This window comes from Cygnus olor, chromosome 7, assembly GCF_009769625.2.
Source record: "Cygnus olor isolate bCygOlo1 chromosome 7, bCygOlo1.pri.v2, whole genome shotgun sequence".
NCBI classification, from domain to species: domain Eukaryota; kingdom Metazoa; phylum Chordata; class Aves; order Anseriformes; family Anatidae; genus Cygnus; species Cygnus olor.
In genome coordinates, this window is record NC_049175.1 from 23,927,470 (window position 1) to 23,947,766 (window position 20,297).

Genomic DNA, 20,297 nt, shown 5'->3' on the forward strand with positions numbered 1-20,297 from the left:
TTTTTACTATCTCTTTTGTAGGCTGCCTTGTTTGTATGAATGAGACTCTTGGAGGGTGGAAGGGAATCCCTACCAGCCTTTTAAAGGGGCTCTAAATGTCTAAGCTATTGAGGGCTCTGCTGAGTGTTGATTAGGACTAAGCCCTGAAGAGCTGCTAATGTACATTCCTGTGTGATAGGCACCAGATAGTGTGCTCTGAGCAATATTTTTAACCTGTAGGAGATAGGGATGCCTTAAAAGAGTTAAGCTTTTCTGCTGCTTTTGCTGACACTAGGTGCTAAATTCCCCGCTGACAAGAATAGCCTGCAATCCTGGGCATTATCAACAAACAAACAAATAGGGCACTCCCAGCTTTGAAGTCCTGAAGTGAAACATTGTGGGTCGGTTACAGAGAACTGGGGGGCTCAAGTTCTCTGAGCCAAGAATGAGGGCAAGGTGGGGAAAGTGAGGAACGCAAGCAGAGGCCCCAGCAAGAAGCTGGGGGACTTTATAAGGACCCAGAAACAAAGGTAGTGGGGAAGGTGAACTGGTGGGTGGGGATGTGCATGTGTGCACTGGTGGGGGAGGGAAGAGATTTCTCTCACGTTGTCTTGTCAGTGAGCAAGGGGGGCCACTGAATAGCCAGGGAAGCTTGGTCCAAAGGCGATGGGTTTATACAGAACCATTTTACAGGGTAGCGAACGATTAATTTTATAGAAAATAGGAATGGAAATATTTCCAGGGATGGTACAAAGTCTTCCTGCACTGTTCAAGAGAACAGCAGAGGTCTGATCAAATCTCACTTCTTGTTTGTTTGACTCCAGAAGATGAGAAATGTCTGTGCTGAGTGCTGCCCTAGAAAGCGCGTGGTGATGGGGTTGATTTCTCTGTTCCCTGTGGTGAAGTGGGATGGAAAGTCGTACTCATAAGCTGAGTCATCGCGTAACTCTGAGTGCTTGTTTCTGCCAGTGATGGAAAGGCTCTCCTCAGAAATAAGTAATGGGAATGCAGGGAGAGGAAATCAGGGAAGGTGAGCAAGGCAGTTTGGGGAGCTCTTGCAGCACAACGTTAGCAGTGTGCATCCTACCTTCTGCGCCTTCTGGGTGACGTGGCATAATGTGCATCTCTCTCTTTAGGTTTGGTCCCTGTCCGCGGGCAGAGTTGGGCAGTGTCTACATACAGTGCAGACAGAGGATCGAGTGTGGTCCATTGCTATCAGCCCATTATTAAGGTAAATGAGCTCTCTTTATTCCCCATTTCCAACAGAGAGAAGTAAAGGAGTTGGATAGGATGTGTGTCCCCAAAAGACGTGTTGTTCCCCAGCACAGCAGAGTGGTCCCTTTATAAGAGGCTGTGAAAATAGCCCTGCATTTCTGTTACTGTCTCAGGTGGGACCTGTTCAGTCTTATTTGCGGAGCAAATTCTCTGACTTGCTCTGCCTTCCTAGTTAGAAGCAATGAGCCAGGTCCTCTTGAGGTTTTCTGTACTGAAAAGATGCCAACTTGTATTTTCATTCTGTGGCAGAAGAGATGCCAAGCAAAAAGATCCCTACTTTTTTGGCTTGGCGAGCCTGCTTGGAGCTGTGTGCAGTGGTTAGCGCTCAGTTTTCAGGGTAAATTCAGCGTGCTGAACAGGGGAAGGTAGAAGCAGAGTTCAGGGACAAGTTTTTCCAACCTCTATCACCTGTAGCTCTGTGCTTCTAATGCAGATGTAATGCTACAACTTCAGCATGGAAGGTAAGGGCAAAACACCAGTGTCTTCCAAGGTGTTTTTCAACCTGATCCTGTTCTTGAGGAAGTGAAAATCTCAGCAATTTAAACTCTTGCTGTTAAAATCTCACACTGGACAGCAATGATCTGTATCTTTGCATTATTAAGCTGTTCTTCTTCATGCAAGAGAGATTCTTATTTAGCTTTCCTGAGGGGAAGGGGAAAAAAGAGCTGTTGTTGCTGTCCACGTGATGTCTTCAACAAGTGAATTTTAGCCTTGTGCAATACTCAAGTATTTCCCCAAACTGCTGTCCTCAGTAGATGTCTGAGCTTCTTTTTCAGGCAACAGAAACTTAGTGGTGCGGAGCTAGTGGCATTATCAAGGAAGTGACCCTCTGGGCCTGCTATGATTTTGCCATTCCCTTGTCCCATTGCTCCAAACGTTTGGCACAGATAGTGTTTTTGAAGAAGTGCCATGTGCATTAATGCTGCTGTAAGATGTTGGACAGAAACGCTTTGCAGTCTTCTGTGCTGCTAGGGCCCCTTTTCTAGCAGACAGGCTCTGGCTCTATCACCACGTCTGGTTAGAGCCTAGTGGCATGCTGCTTCCTACTCCTAAGTGATGACCTACGGAGGTGGCCTCTTGTCAGGACAGTGTTCCTCTCCCTGGCGTGCACGCTTGTGCACGCTCTTTGTCACAATATTTACCCACTGTCTCCCCACTCCCCCCTTTCCTCCCTGCAGGGTGATAAATGAGGGGTGGTAGAACAGCTACCCCATGAATAAGTAGGCTTAAATTGTGCACTCTTTTTATGAGACTGTGGACTGTACCAGCCTCCCCCACCAGCCTGCCCTATTCCCTCTTCCCCCCCCCCCCCCCCCATCTTGCCCCTCCATATTTTGGGGAGGGGGGTAGAGAATTAGAGCCAATTAGCCACGTCATTAATTCTTCAATTTGACGGCTGATATAGCAGGGCCTGAAACACGCTGCTGACCTCGTATAATGGGAACCCTGCTCCTTAACATATTGACGATGGGAGAAGTTAATTAAAATTCCACAGAGAGAAGGTGTCGGCTAACCTATAAACCTGTCGCTTCTCAGAACAAATCGCAGCCATCTTAGAAGAGAGAGGGGATCAGAGCAGGAGGGCATGTGGTGGGGGAGGGCCAGGGCAAGGGGCAGGGGAGATGAATTTTTCACTAATAGGTTTTATTGCTTGCTGTCTAATGAGGGTGAGTATCAAAAAGATAATATCTTGTTTCTAGCAAGGTCTGCTTTGGGGAGCTCTGTGGTTTCTGTTTTATTTTCAAGAGCCCATATTTCACCCACATGCATTCCCTATGCACTTGTGTGTGAAGCTTTTCCTCCCTAGCAGTCCCCATCCTTCTGGCCAGCGCTTGGATGCATTTGCTCCTCAGTGAGGCTGAACGTGGCCTGTAACCTCCACTTCCTCCTAAACACTCAACATACCCTCCCAATTCTGCCTCCTCACTTGCTGTAAACTGGGAACTCCTCCATAAGAATGGATAGTTGTGCTGGTGTAGAACTGCTGTACAATCAGGCTCCAACCACATAAGTATTTTGACCCATCATTGCTGACAGTCCACCAGCTCTCCCTGCTACGTACAGAGCTCTGGAACAGCTCAAAGCAGTTGTGTGTGGTGGGGTAGGAGCAGGGAGAGCTTCTCTAGCTCTAGCCATTAGAAATTGCTTTGGAGAGGCTGAAGTTTCCTGACCTGGAGGTCTGCCAAAACTAAGGCTCTCTAAAGCAGTCAGGGCTGGATTCTTGCTGAACCTCAACTGTTAATAGGCAGCAGTGAAACTTTTCTTCTTCTGTTTCAGAAATCTCTTTCACTCTGTCACTGAAGCTTCCTTAGTATCCCATGCAGTCCTGATGCACAGCTGGGGTTTCTGCTGTGTCTGCTGGAATCCTGCTGCTGCTCTAACGGACAGTGCCTGTACCCACAAATTAAATAAACTTCGGTAGGCAGGACCTGGACCAGTGCATCCCCAGCAAGAATGGGATCATCACAGCAACGTTGCTAGGAGCAGTCAAGGTGGCTTGTACAGCTGTGCAGTTGCTTTGCCCTTCATAGATACTTGTAGTCTCCAAGTGCAGCTCCTCAGGCTTTAGTTTTCTGTTTAGAGTCATCCCCAGTTTCCATGTGGCTGTACAGAAATCCTCTCACAGACGTGCTGAGCTATGGAGGAGGCTTCCTTGCTCTTGTGATGCTGGGCTGGATGCTGGCAGGGTCTGCGAGCAGAATGATGCCATCAAGGAAAATCAAGTAGGGTGAAAGGTAGTGAAAAGGTACCAGGAATACCAGATCGTTTCTTCTTACTGCGCGGGGAGAACTGTGGTTAGTCTTCTGTGTTACCTTTTCAGTCGTGGAAGTGCCTTCACACCGAGATACGTTATTGGAGCTTTATTGCCTTGGGGCTCTCTAACAATGTTCTGCAGGGTCGAGGGGACGGGGAGAGCATCGTGCACTTCTGGGTTTTCAGCAAGTCTTTGAATAGCTGTGCTGGTCAGTGCACCTGGGACAGCAGGTCTCACGTTGCAGATCAGGGACTAGAGAAGAGTCTTAGAGCACCCATAAAACAGGGTGCTTCGCCTTGCTCTGGCCACTGTTTAATTGGTGTCCAACGCTGTCCTTCTGCATGGATGAGTAAAACGCTGTCCTTACAGAGAGGCTGCGTACACTAAACTACGTTTCTTAGCTGCTTGTAATCCCCTTCCCCCCGAGTTCATTTGCCTTTTGAACTCTGCGTCATGCAGATGTTAAACTTTCATTTAGTAGTGCTTACTGCCGTGACTTATGTGCGCTCAGGGACCAGGGCAAGCCTGAGTGCAGTGGACCAATTCGAATGTGTAAAGTGAGGCAAACCCAGGGGTTTCTAGCGGAATAGTGGCACCTTCATGCTTTGTGATTCCCTAAGGTGGCAGTAGCCAGGGAAGAGAAGTGACCACTGTGCACTGTTTAATTTGAAGGATAGGTTTATGGAGAAAATGGGGTCCAATTGCCTGGCATTTATGGCTGCAGAAATACAAGGCTTTATATATATATAAACGCAGATACACGTAGTACTACTGAAATGCTCCTTTATTTAGGGGAAAGTTAGTTGCAATGCATTTTTTTTTCTAAAGATAGAGAAGCTTGTAAACTGAAGGGGAAAGAAAAAAGTGGACCTTGATGTTAAATTTACTATTGATCTTGCATTCAGGAATTCTTTGGTGTTGGATTAAAAAAGTATTCAACTCTAAGCTAGCTGCTCCTGCCAGGTCTGGCCACTGGAATTTGCTATTTAGATTTTGAAATATTTATGATGAGAACTGGCCTTCCTTGCATTACAAGCGTAGCAGATTTTAAAGTAAGAAAAGAGATGGTGGAGGCACAAAAATGGTTTTTGATGTGCAACTGTAGATAGAGAGCTAGGAAACCTTTGGTGCAATCTGGGGGAACGACGCATGACTGTAACGTGCCCTGTTGTGGCAGAGATGTGCTTTTGGGTTGTAAGCCCGAAAGATGGTCGGTCCCCTTTCCAACCGTGTCGTCTGGTCTACTGCAGTACACGACCTCTCTTTGCAAAAGTTGCCTGACTGAAGTGCAGATTTACTTCAGAGAGAAGGAAAGTTTGTACCAAAGATTAGTTATCTGTGTTCAAAGTTTGATTTAAAGAAAAATGAGTAGTTCTGTGAGCAGCTGAATTAAAAAAGCTAGCTTGTGCGCTCTCTCCTCTTTCTGCAGTGTTGTAGCTGAGACCTGACTCCTGTCTTTCTACGTGCTGGTTTGAATCTCTGTTAACCCGGTTGCCATTCCCATGGAATATTATGGGGAAGCAATATCTGGGGAGATAGATAGCTGTCCCTGTGGACAACCCCAGACAAACTGTAAAAACGTACCCAGAACATGCTGGGGAAAAGAAGGAAGAGAAGGGATACCGGCAGGCGCAGTGACTGAATGGGCCTCTCTTCCATTGGGATGAATCAAAACCATTCATTTTGAAGGCTTCTTTTTAATGGTTATCCGGAAACTTTTTGTGAAAATGAAACAATCTGATCTTGCAGGTTGCCTTAAAGCAAAACAACCCACTTGAGTCAGAACAACTTTGCAGTGGTTTTAACTGTACAACTGAAGCCCTAATGTGCAACAGTTAAAATGCTTGTTAATGTTCCCACCGCCCTCATTTCTTGCTCCGATTTTATCCCTTACTGCATATCAAGATGAGCTGTTGGCTGTAGTGGTGCTCTGTTTTGACCTAGCTTTGTGTGGTTAACCTTTCTGAATCTGCTAGGACACAGGACAAGTAACTGGGTTTTTATTTTGGTTTGTGCACGGACAGCAAAATAGCAGGCAGCGATAGTTTTGCTGTCCTTAGGGATCTCTGCAGAGCCTGGTCGGTTTGAATAATTGAGAGGGGACTCTGACCTGCAGCTGTTTCTTAAACAGGGGCAGGAAGAGCTCTACTCGACTGTGAGATCCCAGGGTGGACTCACAGCGTTAGTGCTGGTGTTAAGTACCATCTCTTACTGACCTCAGAGAGTGATCTGGATGCAGGCTTCTAGATAGATGCAATAGTCATAACTGCCTTGGTGCTCTTTCACCCCCGAGCTGAAGAGCAGGAAATGAGTATCAGTTTCTCTTTCCAGTTTCTCCCCTCTGGAGCTAAAATGACACCTGTGTCTCATCCGTGTGCCCTGACTGTTCCCTTGATGCTGGGAGGAAGAAGAGTTTGTTTTACTTTCTTAATTGTGTGATAATGATTCTCTTTGGCCTTCTTCACATGGGTGAAGAATATACATGTCCCTTTTCCCTCTCCTCCAGAAACAGACATACAAGCACTTCTGTAGGTTGGCAAAGCGTGCAACTTGCCCTTCTTCAATTCAGTTTCTTTGCTTTGTGCATGAAAGTTTACACAACTTATTGAGTGCTCCTTTTTGTCACTTTTGGCCAATACTCTAACATATATATTATCTATAACTGTGTGAATTGGCTCACTAGTGGTTACGGGCAGGTGAGCAGGTTTTGGGAAGCAGTAGCTATAACTGAGTTAGATCCCAGACATCTGTTTCTAATCCTGTGGAGCTGTGTTGCATATTGAGTTTTTTTTTTTTTTTCCTGCAATTTTTTCTCATCTTTCACCTTGCTTGAAGGGAAAGTCTGTCTCGGAAAGCTTGGGGGAAGCATCTTTCTTCTGTTGCTCGGTTTGCACGGGAGAATCCATGCCTATTTAATCGATGTGACAGAAGAAACTTAGTTGAGGGGGCTGGCAGCCTTATGTCTTGAGGTTTCTATTTCCAGTTTGTAATCGTTTTCTCTTTGCTTTTTAAACTTACAGGAGGAGAAGGTAACTTCACCAGACCTCGGCTGCTGTTTACCTTTGCTCAGTTGTGCAGCGTGCCTTTGTTTTTCCACCTTTGATCAGTGTTCTGCCGACAGATAATTTAGCAATTGCATCTCAGGGTGGAAGTGTGGAGTTAATGTTAGAATTAGGGTTTTTTTTCCTTTCCTAACTTCTCTGGCTGATGGAGCAGAGAAGGGGAGAGGGGAGGTGAAGGGGGCCATAAATTCTAGACCTGGTGATTCTGCTCCTTGTAGAGAAACGAAAGCCTCTGATGTCTCTTCAGCACTTTCATTAACATTTAAATTAAGGGTTTGTTTTTCAGGCGGCTTCAGAGTCAGAGCCCTTTCATAGCCTGACACATGGAGGCTGTTCTCTCTTTTTCTCTCTCTCTCTTTCTCCTTGCAAATCAACGTACAACAGTAATCACTGCTCTGTTTTTTTTTTCTGATCTCTTGGGAGGGCAGCGACCTGACAAGCTGTACGAGAGGTTCAAAGAGAATCAGAGAGCGAGTGCAAAGGTAGATGGGCAGGAGGATGCCAGGTTTCACTCCTACAATTAGAGTGGTGTCTGTTCCCTCCCCTGCCTTTCAAAGGGTTGCTTTTGGGGGCGGGGAGTGACAGAGGGATGGACATTTCTTGTACGGTGAGAGCCCCAGGTGCGGATGCCTCTAACCAGGCTCAGCTTCCACTGTTACTCCTCCCAGATGAGGCTGGGAGCCTCACTCAGAAGATGCGAGCTCATGCCCCGAGGTGGGAAGTGGAGTTGCAGTGTCCTAAGATAGCAGCCTAGCCCCTCTAAAGGAGTGTTGATTCACTCTGAGGACAGCAGGAAGCTGGTCCTCCGCCTGTGGCAGGCATTTGAAAGGAGGGAGATAGTGGAGGTTGTTGCTCTGAAGTAAGAAACTCACCTCCGTCTGCCGTCCTGCAGTGCTGAAGTCACCCCTGGCTGTGTAGTGGAGCTTACTGTAGAGGAGATGGGTGGTTTGAAGTGCCTTTTTGATCTTGGCTTCCAACAACCTAAACTGGGCCACGTGTTGCTGTGGTGTAGGAGTTAGCTGGTTTAATATCAAGGAGAAAAAACAACTGTCTTCTACCTGCTTCAGGAATTGTGTGAGAGCCAAGGAACACGGATATGGTGCTAGGAACCCAACAGCTAACTTCAAGGTTAGAATTTAACAGCAATGACTTGCAGTGGAGAAGCTGTATAGCAGGATTTGTGTAAACACATGTGGACGTACAGTCTCCATGGCAAAGCTCTTTTTGAGTCTCCCCATTTTCATCTCCCACCCAGCTGGTCACCACTAGCGGGCTGTTATCTTATGGGGGCTCTTTGGCAGGAGCTGGGGGACACAGAGTGGCGCTGAACTGGTGTCTTTCATGAGCTAAATGTGGACAGCAGGTGGAGGAACTTGAGCCAACACATAAGCAAAATGTTTAGCATAATGAAACCTGCAGGTCTGTTGCTAGGATGGCCACGCTGGTCATGTCTTCACTCCTCCACAGCATCAGGTTGACATGCCTTTCACTAACAGCTTGATCCAGGTGGGTTTTGAAGGATGCCAACAGGATGAGAGCAGCAAACTGGCGGTGGTATTGGGAAGGGTATTGCCTGGGTGCTGGTAGATCTGGTGCATCAAGACGGATGCCAGAAGTTTCTGCTTCACCAAGATTGGTCTTATGTGTGCTAGTGGTGGTGGTGGGCATGATTTAAATCATGTAGCATTTCTCAAAGATATTATTTTAAATCATGCACTGACAGAAGACTCCCATATATGCTGAAAAATGTTTCTGTTATGGTGTTTTTTTTTCCCTTTTGTGTGAACTACCGCAGACTGTAGTCTGTCAATTCTTGTGTCATTGCTGTCAGGTGGAAGTACTGTCTCTGACTGATCTGTTGCTGAGCATGTGATGGTGTCCTTCAGGCACTGAGTGGTACAGAACAGCTTTTCAGGGGCAGGTGATCTTTTCCATATTCCAAGTGCTCTGTAGCTGTGTGGTGGGATGTGCTTCTCTGATCCCATCTGACCCATGCTGGGGGGATTCAGAATGCTCTTTACTGCTAGCATCCATCCACTCTTCCAGGTGCTTCAGCTTCTGGAAGTTCCTAGATTCATGCCCAGTGAGTTTCCTCTTCAGGGCCCAGCGCTGTTTGGTGCTGCATGTTTTGTGAAGCCCACAGCCAGTGAAAACCAAAGCTATTTGGGATGGGAAGGAGGATGCTTAGTACTTATCACACACGGTCCTCAATTGTGACTTCTGAGCTACCTCCCGTGTTGCTCAGTCTGCAACTTTTCAATGAGGAAAGCTTTTAATTTAAGCTCTCCGGAGGCTGAATGCCAGCACGGAGCCCAGCTTGGCTGCCCCAGCGGCACTTGGGACAAGTGTGCCTCAGCAGAACTGGGGTAACTCCTCCTAAATTCTCTTTGGAAGCTCCACTGTATTTATGGGTGGGGAAGGCGGGGGGATGCCTGCCCTCCCACCTTCCCCCATGTTGTCTCAAAAGGCCCTGGTGCATCTTTGATTAGGTGTAGGTCAAAAGAATTTCCACATCGTGACCTTAATAACTGGGGTTGATTGGCAGGCGGTCTGCGGAGAGGGAGCAGCCTGTTCCTTTCATCTCCCTTGGTGCCGTGCTGGGACAATGGGCCAGCATATTTTCCTTGTTGTTCCTCATTTGAAAAGGGTCTGGTATCTCTACTAGGTACCTGTGACATGGGGGTCTTGATTGGGGTCTCATAAAGGGCCCTGTCAGTGTGTCCAAAGGCCAGGAACACAAAGGCGATCAGTGGGTGGGGGTCTCAGCTGACCACTGAAGAAGGGAGGGGAGGGTCCTGGAGGCAGTGGAGGGAGAAGCAACCCCTGATGGGAGACCTTAAAGGGGGGAGGGGGGGAGGAGGCGGCCCATTTTTGTCCCAAACTCATCAAGCACATCTGCAGAATTGTCCCAGCCGCTGCCTCCCAGTTTCAAAAGAAAATGATCGTTTGATAAACCGTCCTGATTCACCACTTTCTCACAAGGGAGGGAGACCCACCTTTGACCTCTATGATTTCACATTGGCCCAGCTCCCCCCCATCCAATTGCTGGAGAAACTTTGAAATGCGTCCCTTGCGTTCCCTCTCCTTTTCCCTCTTTCCCTTTACACTCTTTTTTTTTTTCTTCCCCCTTTCTTTTTTAGTCCCCCTCCTCCTCTTCCCCCCCCCCCATCTTCCCCGCTCTCCCGCTTTGTAAAAAAAAAAAAAAAAAAAAAAAAAAAGCAGGCCCACTGCTCTGGAGTTTAGGCAAGTAATTAGTAAAATCTTTTCTGCAGCACAATAAAACCACGGCGCTTGGCCCGCATATTCCCACCATTTACATACTCGCGGGCATTTGAGAAAACAGGTGGCATTCCCAGTGCATCGTTGCCGATGAAAATCATTTGGAAGGCTGGGAGGGGAGGGTGCTGGGACCCGCTCGCTCCTGCGAGCTATAGGAATGTGCATGAATATATTAAAATGGTTTCACACAATGCTTGTATTTTCCAACGGGAAGAGGCGTCTTCGGGATGAAAGGCGGCCGGGCCAGACGCAGGCCTCTTGCGAGCGCTCTTTCCCACTCGGGGTTTGTTTGCATGGGCCCGGTAGAGAGGGGGCTCGTGGGGGAGGAAAGGGCAAGGGTGCTATCTCTGAAGAGTAAATCTTTGTGTGCCTCCCACCCGCTGCCCGGCTGTGGGCCCAGAAAGTCGAGTTACGAGGGAGCTGTGTCTGTGGAGGGGGGCGGAAAGGGGGAGATCATCAGGACTTTCTGCAGAAGCCTTTGGAGGCGTTGCAGATGTACGGAGGAAATAGCTTGTAATGGAGCATGTAGCGTTGTGACCGACGGGATTTGGTGCCTGCAGCAGGAAATGACCGAGAAGGAGCTGGCCATCTTGGGCAGTATTAGCAAGGTGCCTATTAATAACAGAAACCATTCCTGCAGGACTTTTCCAGCTTCATCTTAGTGTCCAAGAACTGGCTGATCAACGCTCGGCCCGTGCAACGCGTTCCTCTGAGCTGTTCCTCCCCTTCCAAGAGGGCAGTTGTTCCAGGCTCTGCCACAGGTGGAACCCAGGAGGTCCTACTGCCTTTCAGTCGGAGTCCATTTAGCCGTGTTGCCTTCTAAGAGGTTCCTGGGGCTCACTGAACTTGTAGGGTGTTGACAAGAGGTGTGTGGTGAACCCTATGTCTAGGGTGTGGATCAGGGATTTCCCTTCTAATGGCTAAGAAGCAAAGGAAAGAATTGAAATGAAGAAGCTGAACAGGAAGAATGAATGGATTAGCCTAGGAACAAGGTGCTGTAGGGGAGGGGAGATCCTGGGTTCAGTCCCAGGTTTACCATTTTATTTGAGAATACTGTAGCAGGATGCAAAGAGGCCTTATTGGAAAAAAATGAAGTGGGATTTTGGCTGGCTTTTATTTATTTTATTTATATATTTATTTAAGCGGAAAAGACCTTATAATCTCCGAGGGAACTGGTGTGGTTCCAGCAGGGTGATCTGGATGTCCATCTTACCTGTGCTACAGATACAGTTTTTGCAGAAACCTCTTCTGGAGAGCTGTCCTGTGCAGGTTGGTTCTGCCCGCAGGATTTACACACCTGCCCGCAGCCAGCCAGGACTATGGCAGCACACAGTCACGGCTGCCAGGAGGAGCAATTCCAAGTCCCGTGCTACCCATCTCAAGTCCCTGCTCCCAGAATGAGTTATAACTCTCTAGGGAAGAGTGGAAAGCACTGCGCAGAGTCTTTCTCCTCAGCTAAGTCAGCTTTCCTCGTCCTTTCTGACCAGGCTGTCTTTGTGGCAGGTGGGGAGAGATTGCATTACTCAGCCCTGTTAGAAGCTGGACAATTCAGCATCCTGAAACCTTTTGCAAAAGGGTATTCTTTGCATGTCAGCTGTTCCTAAAATAGATCTGCAGAAGTAGGAAAGCACTGTGATTCTGTTTCTCCCAGTTGGCCTGGCGCTGATTGTACTGGTGTTTGTCATGGTGCAAAGGTCTGTAACCTTTTGTAGGAAACAACCAACAACCCAATCGGCAAGAGGGCTTACTTTTTTATTTTTAATTATTGTCTTCCCAATTCTCTGCTTCTCCTCTTCATCTTTCTGCATTTCTTAAAGAGGCAGCGGAGGGAAAAAAGCTTTGGTTTTTGTTTGGGAAGGGGGTTAGGAAGGGCGACATGGCCCCTGCAACCTCTCATAGGGGTGTCTTGTCAGGGCGCGGCATGAAGGGCACAAACAGATCATAACCTTTAAATGAAAATGCGATGGAGGGGAGAGATGAAAGCAGTGAAACAAATTAGATACATCTAGAGGGGGTGCTCAACTGGAGAAAATTAGCATTTCTTCCTAATTGGAGTGCAGGGCATTCCATTACAGGATTTCATTACAAGGAGGGAAGCACTGGGCCTCTTTAGGGGATTCCCCCTTGCCCTCAGTTCTTCTAAAATAAAAAAAAATGTATTTGGGGAGAACTGAAAAAAGACTGAATTAATCAGAGTGAAGTTTCATTCTGCTTCATGAAGAGGAATGATAATAAAGCACCAGTTCTCTCTTTATTAAGAGAAGGAGGAGATGAAGTCAGGTGCTAGCTCTAGTTTTTCTGAATGAAACTGAAAAGTCTGCAGGAGGCTACAGGTGACAGTAACTTTCTGATGCTAGTACTTGTCCAATTAAATTTGTAGCTGCATTCAAAGTGCAGTAGTTTGACCAAAGCATAGAGTTACATGGTTTTTGATCAATATCAGTGGAGTCGATTCAAGGTTGCTTTAAACTGCATGTCAAGACTAAGAATAACTTAGAGGGAATTATAGGGAAAAAAGTTAGCATCATTGCATCTCTGGGTTAGGAGTAGGGGGAGAGAGTTTCTTTGTTCCAAACAAAGATTATGCATCAGTCAATGCTCTGTGGAAGGAGGGGAAAAGAAGAAAAGGAGACTTGCTTCAGGTATGTGGTATGCAATATATGTTGCTCTGCCAATCTACAGTTACATTTCCTGCTCAAGCTTAGGAGAGGGAATATATAAGCGTAGGAATGTGGTTTGTAAGAAACTGCTGAGGGAAGTCTCCTGCCTACGCAGAAGGTGTTTCCTTGAAGAGTGGGAGGATGTTAGCAGTAGCAATGCCTTCATCCTGGGCAGGCTTTGTCATCTGCATGCCCAGAATGAGTTTGCAAACAATATGAATTTACAGAATTCTTAAACGCAAATCTCTAACTTAACACTTGCTGCTGAATTTTGTCACCTCCGTCGGTTCCCACTGAACAATGAGTCAACTTCTGCTTATATACAGGAGATAGCAAAGCTTATAAATCTATAGCCTCTGTCCGTGCTGAACCCTGACAGGGGATGCACTCACTACTTATGGGAACAGATTGTGACCCTGTAAATAGGAGTTTGCAAGGTCTGACCATTAGGGTTTGGAGGCTAGAAGTCCCATTCATGTGTACCGTCTGCCCATAGTTCTGAGCACAAAAGCATTTGCTTGATTCGTCTGTATAATATGTCATATCTAGTGTACATCCTGGCTTTAGCATCTGGAGAAGTCAAACTTGAGGCGAACAGGCTGGAAGCTGGATTCTGTTCAGCTACAGCTTCATTTGTAAGCCAGTCCTCTTCTTCATGTCCCCATGCACACTCAGCTAGTGACCTAGCGCTATCTGTAAAGGTGAAGCAAACTCTCTTAAATGGTGCTTTGTATTCATCATGCCTGGACGTACTTGTCACACTTGTTAGCCTGGAATCAGAGCATTCAGCATCCTCTTTCTTGCAGGCGTTAAAGCCTACACAGAGAAATGCGTTCAAAAATGAAATCTGGCCACAGCCTGGCGTATCTCAGGCCTTTAGTTAAACTATGCCTTTGATGGCTTTGGGAGCTTTCTGACAGTAGAATATTGGAGTAAAAATCAGCTTGGACATACCTTGAATTTCTAGAGTACATGTGTGAGGAGCCTCTATTGCTTCTGCACGTGGCACGGAGCATAGCTCTGCCCACAGGAATATCTTCCAGCCTAGAGAAAGCATTGTTACAACTGGGAGCATGGCTCAGAGATGGGCTATTGGTTCTGGCACACATCAGAATGATGTCTCCCATGCCAGGCCTTGCCAGACCCTTCAATTCTCACAAAAGATGCTCAAGAGACTGTTTAACACAAGTGAACGTGTCAGAGACAGTCTGGCTCTAGATTAGCAAAGCAAGCTGCTTTTGAAACACTAGGGGAGGTAGAGAGGAGATGGGAGAGGGGCCAGAGAGGCTGGAGTTTGGAAAGGAACATATATCTGGGACAGGGTAGGGAGGTTTAAAGGAGACGATAGTTCCTCTGAAGGAATGTTTGCTGTTAATAACTGCATCTCCGTCATGAGTGGTGTAGGACACTGGAAATGTGTGGACAGAAGTGTGTGGCTGTGACTATGTCCTTGGCCACGTTGCTTCTGGTTTTCTTTCAGAGCTTTCAGAGCAGTGTGAGAGCATTCCAGACTGGAAGGCAGATTGGGAAGTCTATTCTCTCTGTGTGGCATTGCCTCTGTGTCCTGTGGTTCGTTCTCTAGGATCTGTCAGGTCTTCTGTACCTTCCCTCCCACCTGCAGGAAGCACAAACGCTGCAACCACTTTCTTGCTATAAGGAGCTGTGGAGGGGTCGTGATGCTCCATTCACCATCTCTGCACATGCCTGCTTGTGGGATATACTTGTACAGCCTTGTAGAAATCCTGACATTTCACAGATGTAGTGCTAATTTGGGGCCAGGTGTTAAAGCCAGCTTTTAATGTGCATTGTCCTGCCTAATTAGTAAATCTTTGCCGTCTCTCCTCTGAGATTGAGGTGTATGTTCCTCTAAGTCTAGCCGTCCATCAAAGAGGACTTAAAATGAGGTCTTGCTATGGTTTGTAGACATGGGCAGCTAATGAAGAGAGAGAGCCCATTTCCTTTGAGAAGGGAGACCTGTACCAAGGTGATTGATAGTCCCAAAGATTTATTATTGTGGGGGCTGGGTAGAGGTTTTCAAACTAGAACCCAACAGCTTTTTTTTTTTTTCAGAAGGAAGAAGAGGTCTGGTGTGTGTTCCTCCCTTCCCTCACATGGCCCCAAAAATACAGAAGAAAAGGAAACTTAGGAAAAAAATAACTGATCAGAGACTGATCCAGACTGAGCTGGACCAAACAGCAACTGGTACCTTTGCTGTGCTTGGTCTCTGCCTCCTGGTGCAGCTGTCTTGAGTTTTGCACCTGTGCTTTGTGTAGTGACCTGCTTCATCTATCCAGACAGATTTAATGAGGGGTGGGGATGGAGCAGGACTGTCTGATGGAATGGGTTTTCTCTTGCTTCTTATTTTCAGTCTTAATCAGAGTGTTGATTAGTGTATGTGGACAAGGTCATGTTTTCCTTCTCCGTGCTTCTCCACTGGATTGCATCCTCTTTGTGGAGAAGCAGGGAGCCTGCTCCAGAAATTAGAATAGCAGTCATTTTTCTCTGGCACCTGTCTTCTGATGGTCTCAGAGCAATCCGACAACAAGGATTGCATGCAGACCACTTCAGGTAAGTTTGTAGCCTGGCAGAGTGAGGAGAATGCTGCTGATATGTGGTAGAAAATATCAGGTACTTTGGTAGTATTGATGTCTGTGAACAGTACCAGGCAATGGCTCTGTCCTCTGCTTCCCAAACTATGGTTTGTGAGTCCTTGATGGTAGGATTTGCACCTGGACCGGTGTTCTGTTCATGCATGCAGCAGGTAGCCCTGTCAGCAGTTCATCTCTTCTCTTTTTGAGCCTGTTGGTGTTTTGGTCTTCACAGGCTCCTTTCCAGTTCAGTGTTGTGCCTATGGAAGAAACACTTGATTCTATTTTTAAACCTTTTGCCTGGCTATGTTATGGTGGTACGCGGTGAATAATCCCTCCCTCTGTATACCTTACGCTCTTTTTGCGATTTTAGTATTTTCACTCCCCACTTCAGTATGGATGGCTTTCAGCTAAGCAGTGGCAAAATGTGACTGTTCAGAGTACTCGCTGGCCACCTGTTGGAGTGGACCTCACATCCCTGAGGTGTGGTAAGCTCACCGTTTCCTCCCAATGCAACCTATGGCTGGAGTCCACAGAGACGCAGCATAACCTGAACTGATGGTCATGTAATTGTACCTTGTGTATCCACGTGATAACGATCAGCGACAGCTTCAGCTGGGACACTCCGAACTTGCTGCAGAATCGAATGCTGACATTTTAATAACGGCCCTTTCAGTGGAGGACGTGTAAGCAAGTTTGGTTCTGGCATGTTCGTGTGGGTGTTTGACTCACCAGAAAAAATGGTTCTTTTAATACTGTATTTTCGGATGGGACTTCCTAAACTCTCAGAGTGCATGGGAATCGGTCAGGCCACAGAAGGGAAAGGAGGAAACTGTGGTTTCACACTCTTGCCCACAAAGCTGCATGTGGATGTAGAGCTTCCAGACTTCTGTTCCTTGCAGTGTTGGAGGACTGACTGCCAGCACTTGTCCTACTTCATCTAGAGAGCAATTTACTGAGGGGCAGGAGGCAGGGGGGTACTTCATATCCTTTCATCAGATATTTCTTAACAGCAGAGGACAATGTGTTTTAGGGAATTCTCCATTCCATTTCAGACTTAGGAGGTGTGTTCCTGAAGGGGTTTTTCTCCAGTCCCCTCCAGTGTGACTTTTTGTCTCCTACTCCATTTTCTGTGCCTGTTTATTTTCAGTATGCTGTCATTAAGCATCATAATAAATTATTCCTTGTTGTCTTGCCTTGTCCTTTCCCTTTTTCTACAGCATTTGTTTTGTCTGATCCCTTTCCTATCTTTAACTGCCCAATCTCAGTTATTACCCAAATTTAACAGTTCTTGGCCTGCCTTGCTGTCCAGCCTGTTGTTACAGATACTGAAGGTTTTGTAACTGATACTGAAGCCTGTGCTGTAAATTCGTGTTTTATTGTATATCGACTTGAGGATGGTTTGAGCTCTGGTTCTTGCAAAACTTTTTCACCAGGTTTTTGTGTAATTCAGGAGCCATGTCAGAAGTGGCCACTAAACATCCTTATGCCTTAAATGTGTGTTTCCTTGTTGTTTAATGAAATCTTGTGTGCCTTTTTCTGCATACAGGGCTGGGGCTGTCCGTTCTGGTGGGTTTTATTTCTCATTCTGGTGCTTGCTCACAACCAAGCATGCAGATGGAGAACCTGCAGATGGAGAGGCTTTATCCAGGATCTTGGGCACTTAGGGGCAAACAGTTAACATGCTTCAAATGCTTAGCATGAAAACCTTGAAGCAAATCATGTTGCACAGAGTGGAGAGCTGGCGAGGGGAAAGCTGCCTAGAGCTTTAAGGGCAAATGAACTGAGGTTGCTGTAAGCGTGTCCGTGTCGGGGCTGAAACGATCAGAGCAGGAAAGCTCTAGGAGTCATTTCATGGCTGAGTTAAACGCAGATGAGGCTTTGCTTGCCTCCTCCACAAAGCACCTGTGTCTCCATGCCTCAGTGTCCTGGACCTCTGCGTGCAGCATGTGGCGCATACATACACTTCTCCCCTTTCACCCTTCCTGGTCTTTAGCTTCTTAAAATCCTCTGAGCAGTATTTTCCTCCCCTCCCCTCCCCTGCAGGATAAGAATAGCTCCTTTAGACTTAATTTGGAAATCATTTGAATATTGTAGAGCAGAGGAGAATGATCTAGCACTCTGTTATTTACGTGATTGGGCTTTTTTTCTCTGTAAATGTGAACAGGTACAGCTTCTGCCTCTGGATGATGTGGAATAAGAACTGCCTTTCGTGGCAAGATGGTGAAAGTATGTACTGGTTGAGAAGTCCTCCTTTTCCTCACTACCCTGATTACTTTTTTTTCCAAAATTTTCCTACATTGGGAAGTTTGAGTTTGGGATGTGTGTGTGTGTCTGTATGGGAAAAGGAGTAAGACAAAAATAACGGGTGCCTTGTGGCACCAGGAAAACCAATTCCTTCCCACCCCTACATTTAAACTGAAACATTCTTGGATTTTAGTTGTTCTGGCAAAACTGAAAGGATTCTCCCCTCCCCCTGACCTCCCTGGCATGCAAGGATTGCTGGCTTATTGAAAAGTCATTTTCTGTCATATATTCTAATGGAAAAGCTTAGATAAGCTCTTATTATATATGCATTTTGAGAAAAGAATACTTGTTACTGAAACCTCTGCCAGTCACGTCTGAAAATTGGGATCGACATTGGCAGTCATGAAGCTTAAAAAATAGAAAGATGTTTTCAAAATAGAGGTTTTCTTGTTTTGCATAATGATTCTTTGAGCATTTGCTACACATGGGCATGTATTTAGACTTTTCACCAAAGTTATGACAACTGAAGTATATAAATGATCTGAATATATATGATCTGAAGAGAAACCAGAGTATTTTGGGGTGGAATCATGCAACTTGCTTCTCCAGTTTGCAGCCAGCCATGGCATTGGATCACAGTTAAGTCACAGCTTTAGGCAGCTTAGAAACTGTAAGTCTGTGCCCCAGGAGTTGTGCTGCCTGTCTCCTTGCTACATATTGAGTCTCTGGGGATCTCCCTTTCTTTTTGTGACTGTATCATCTCTGAGGGCTTGGTCAGCTCTACGATGCCATCAAAAAAAAAACAAAACAAGGCAGGAAACCAGACACCACTTTGGAACTGCAATCATCAAGTCAGCTAAGCAGGCTTAACTTGTCTACAGCCCTAGAGCTGACCAACTAAGACAAATATTCCTATTCCCATAAGAACTTGATAATTCAAAGCATAGATGCTAACAAGTCCTGACAATCAGCAGTGGCACTGTGTGACGATGGATGCCACGGTCTGGTGCAGCACAGCAGCAAATACACTGGGAGCCAGGTGGTTTGGCCAGTTGGCAACAAGTGATGTTTCCTGCTATATTTTGCAGAACCAAAGGTTTGTGGCAGAAAGGTAGCTGGCATAAGTGAGGTCTCACAGTGAAAAGTAATTTTGATTTGCTAATGGCAAGCGGCTCAGCAAAGAGAGAACTTGGAGCCTTCATTGCTGTCCTCCTGGTTCTCCTGGTTGCCTGACCTCTGGGGCAGATGCTGGAGGATGTGAATGACCTTTCTCTGCGATGACAATCGTTACTCTGTCGTTAGCACAGTTCTTGCTATCCCATCTGGGACCTGCAGTGTCCAGTTTTCATTCCCCAGGCCTGTTGCCTTCCCTGGTCTCGGTGCAAAGGTACTAGACTAGAAATCCTGCTCTGGTAGTGGAGACTACCCCAAGCCTTCAAGAATCTGTCATGCATTGCATCTCTTCAGACGCTCCTATTGTTCATCACTGGATCTCTTTCCTCCTTCCCCCTGTTTTTTTGGCATCCTGCACTGCCCTGCTCTACAGGCTGAAGGAAAGAAGCGCGTCGTGAGCTGACCTCCTCGGCGCGTGTCCCGCCGCTGAACGTGCCCCCGCTCCGCCAGGCAGAGCCGTCCTGCTCCAGCCCCCTCCTCCTGCTCGCCCCGGCCCCGAGAGGCCTTTGTCCGCCTGTCGAGAGCAGCCCCCCCGTCCGTCCCCGCCGTTCCCACATGGCGCACCCTCCCCAGCAGCCCCCTCCTCATTCAGCACTTGGGGCTGAAAGAACCTCAGCTAATTACGCCGGGCTGAAAATTACCACTTTGCTGTGTTCTCCCGCTGCTGGGCCCATTTGTGTGGGGCCCGTAGTTAGAGGGAACAAAGCCCCCCCCCTGCGGAGCCAGGCAGGCCCAAGTGTGAAGCTACAGGTACAAGCAAGAGGGGAATGAAGGGAATAATTACCAGCTTCTCCAGGTGAAAGCCCCGTTAAAACTTCAATAAGCCAATTAGGGGCCAGGGTGTGCGCTGGGGGGAGAGTGTCCCCCACCTATAAGTGATTCCCCACCAGGCAATTAACAGAAATCATTTCACGGAGGGGAGGGGAGGATAAGAAATGGCTCTTAGAAATTGTGCCGGGCTGGGGGGGCTGAAACAGCGTGACCGCTGCAGTGGTCCTCGTGTGCTCCAAGCTCCCCGCTCACTGTGTGGCCTCCAAGTGTTGGTGGGGATAGGGGGAGAGGGAGGAGGGAGAGAAAACGGGAAAGAAAAAGGAATCGCTGGAGCTTTACACCTGGGCAGGCTTTGAGAGGGCAAGGGCTGGAGTTCAGAGCTGTGTGTGGGCCCGGAGCTCTGAGCTCGAGGGAGCTGCCGGATCCAGGGAGGTGGGTGAGGGTGAGGCCCGGGGTGTCTTTTCCATGGGTGCTAGGGGAAGGGATAAAGGTGATAAACCACAGGGAG

At 47.2% G+C, this 20,297-nt stretch overlaps 1 protein-coding gene across 2 annotated transcripts in view; it reads left to right on the top strand.

The window, feature by feature from the left end:
* FBXW4 (F-box and WD repeat domain containing 4) overlaps window positions 1-20,297 on the top strand; it is a 59,591-nt gene that overhangs the window by 16,907 nt on the left and 22,387 nt on the right. For both annotated transcript variants that reach the window (XM_040563179.1, XM_040563180.1), the window contains exon 5: window positions 1,116-1,210. In XM_040563179.1, coding sequence (XP_040419113.1) covers window positions 1,116-1,210 — 95 coding nt within the window. The remainder of the gene's footprint in view (window positions 1-1,115; window positions 1,211-20,297) is intronic.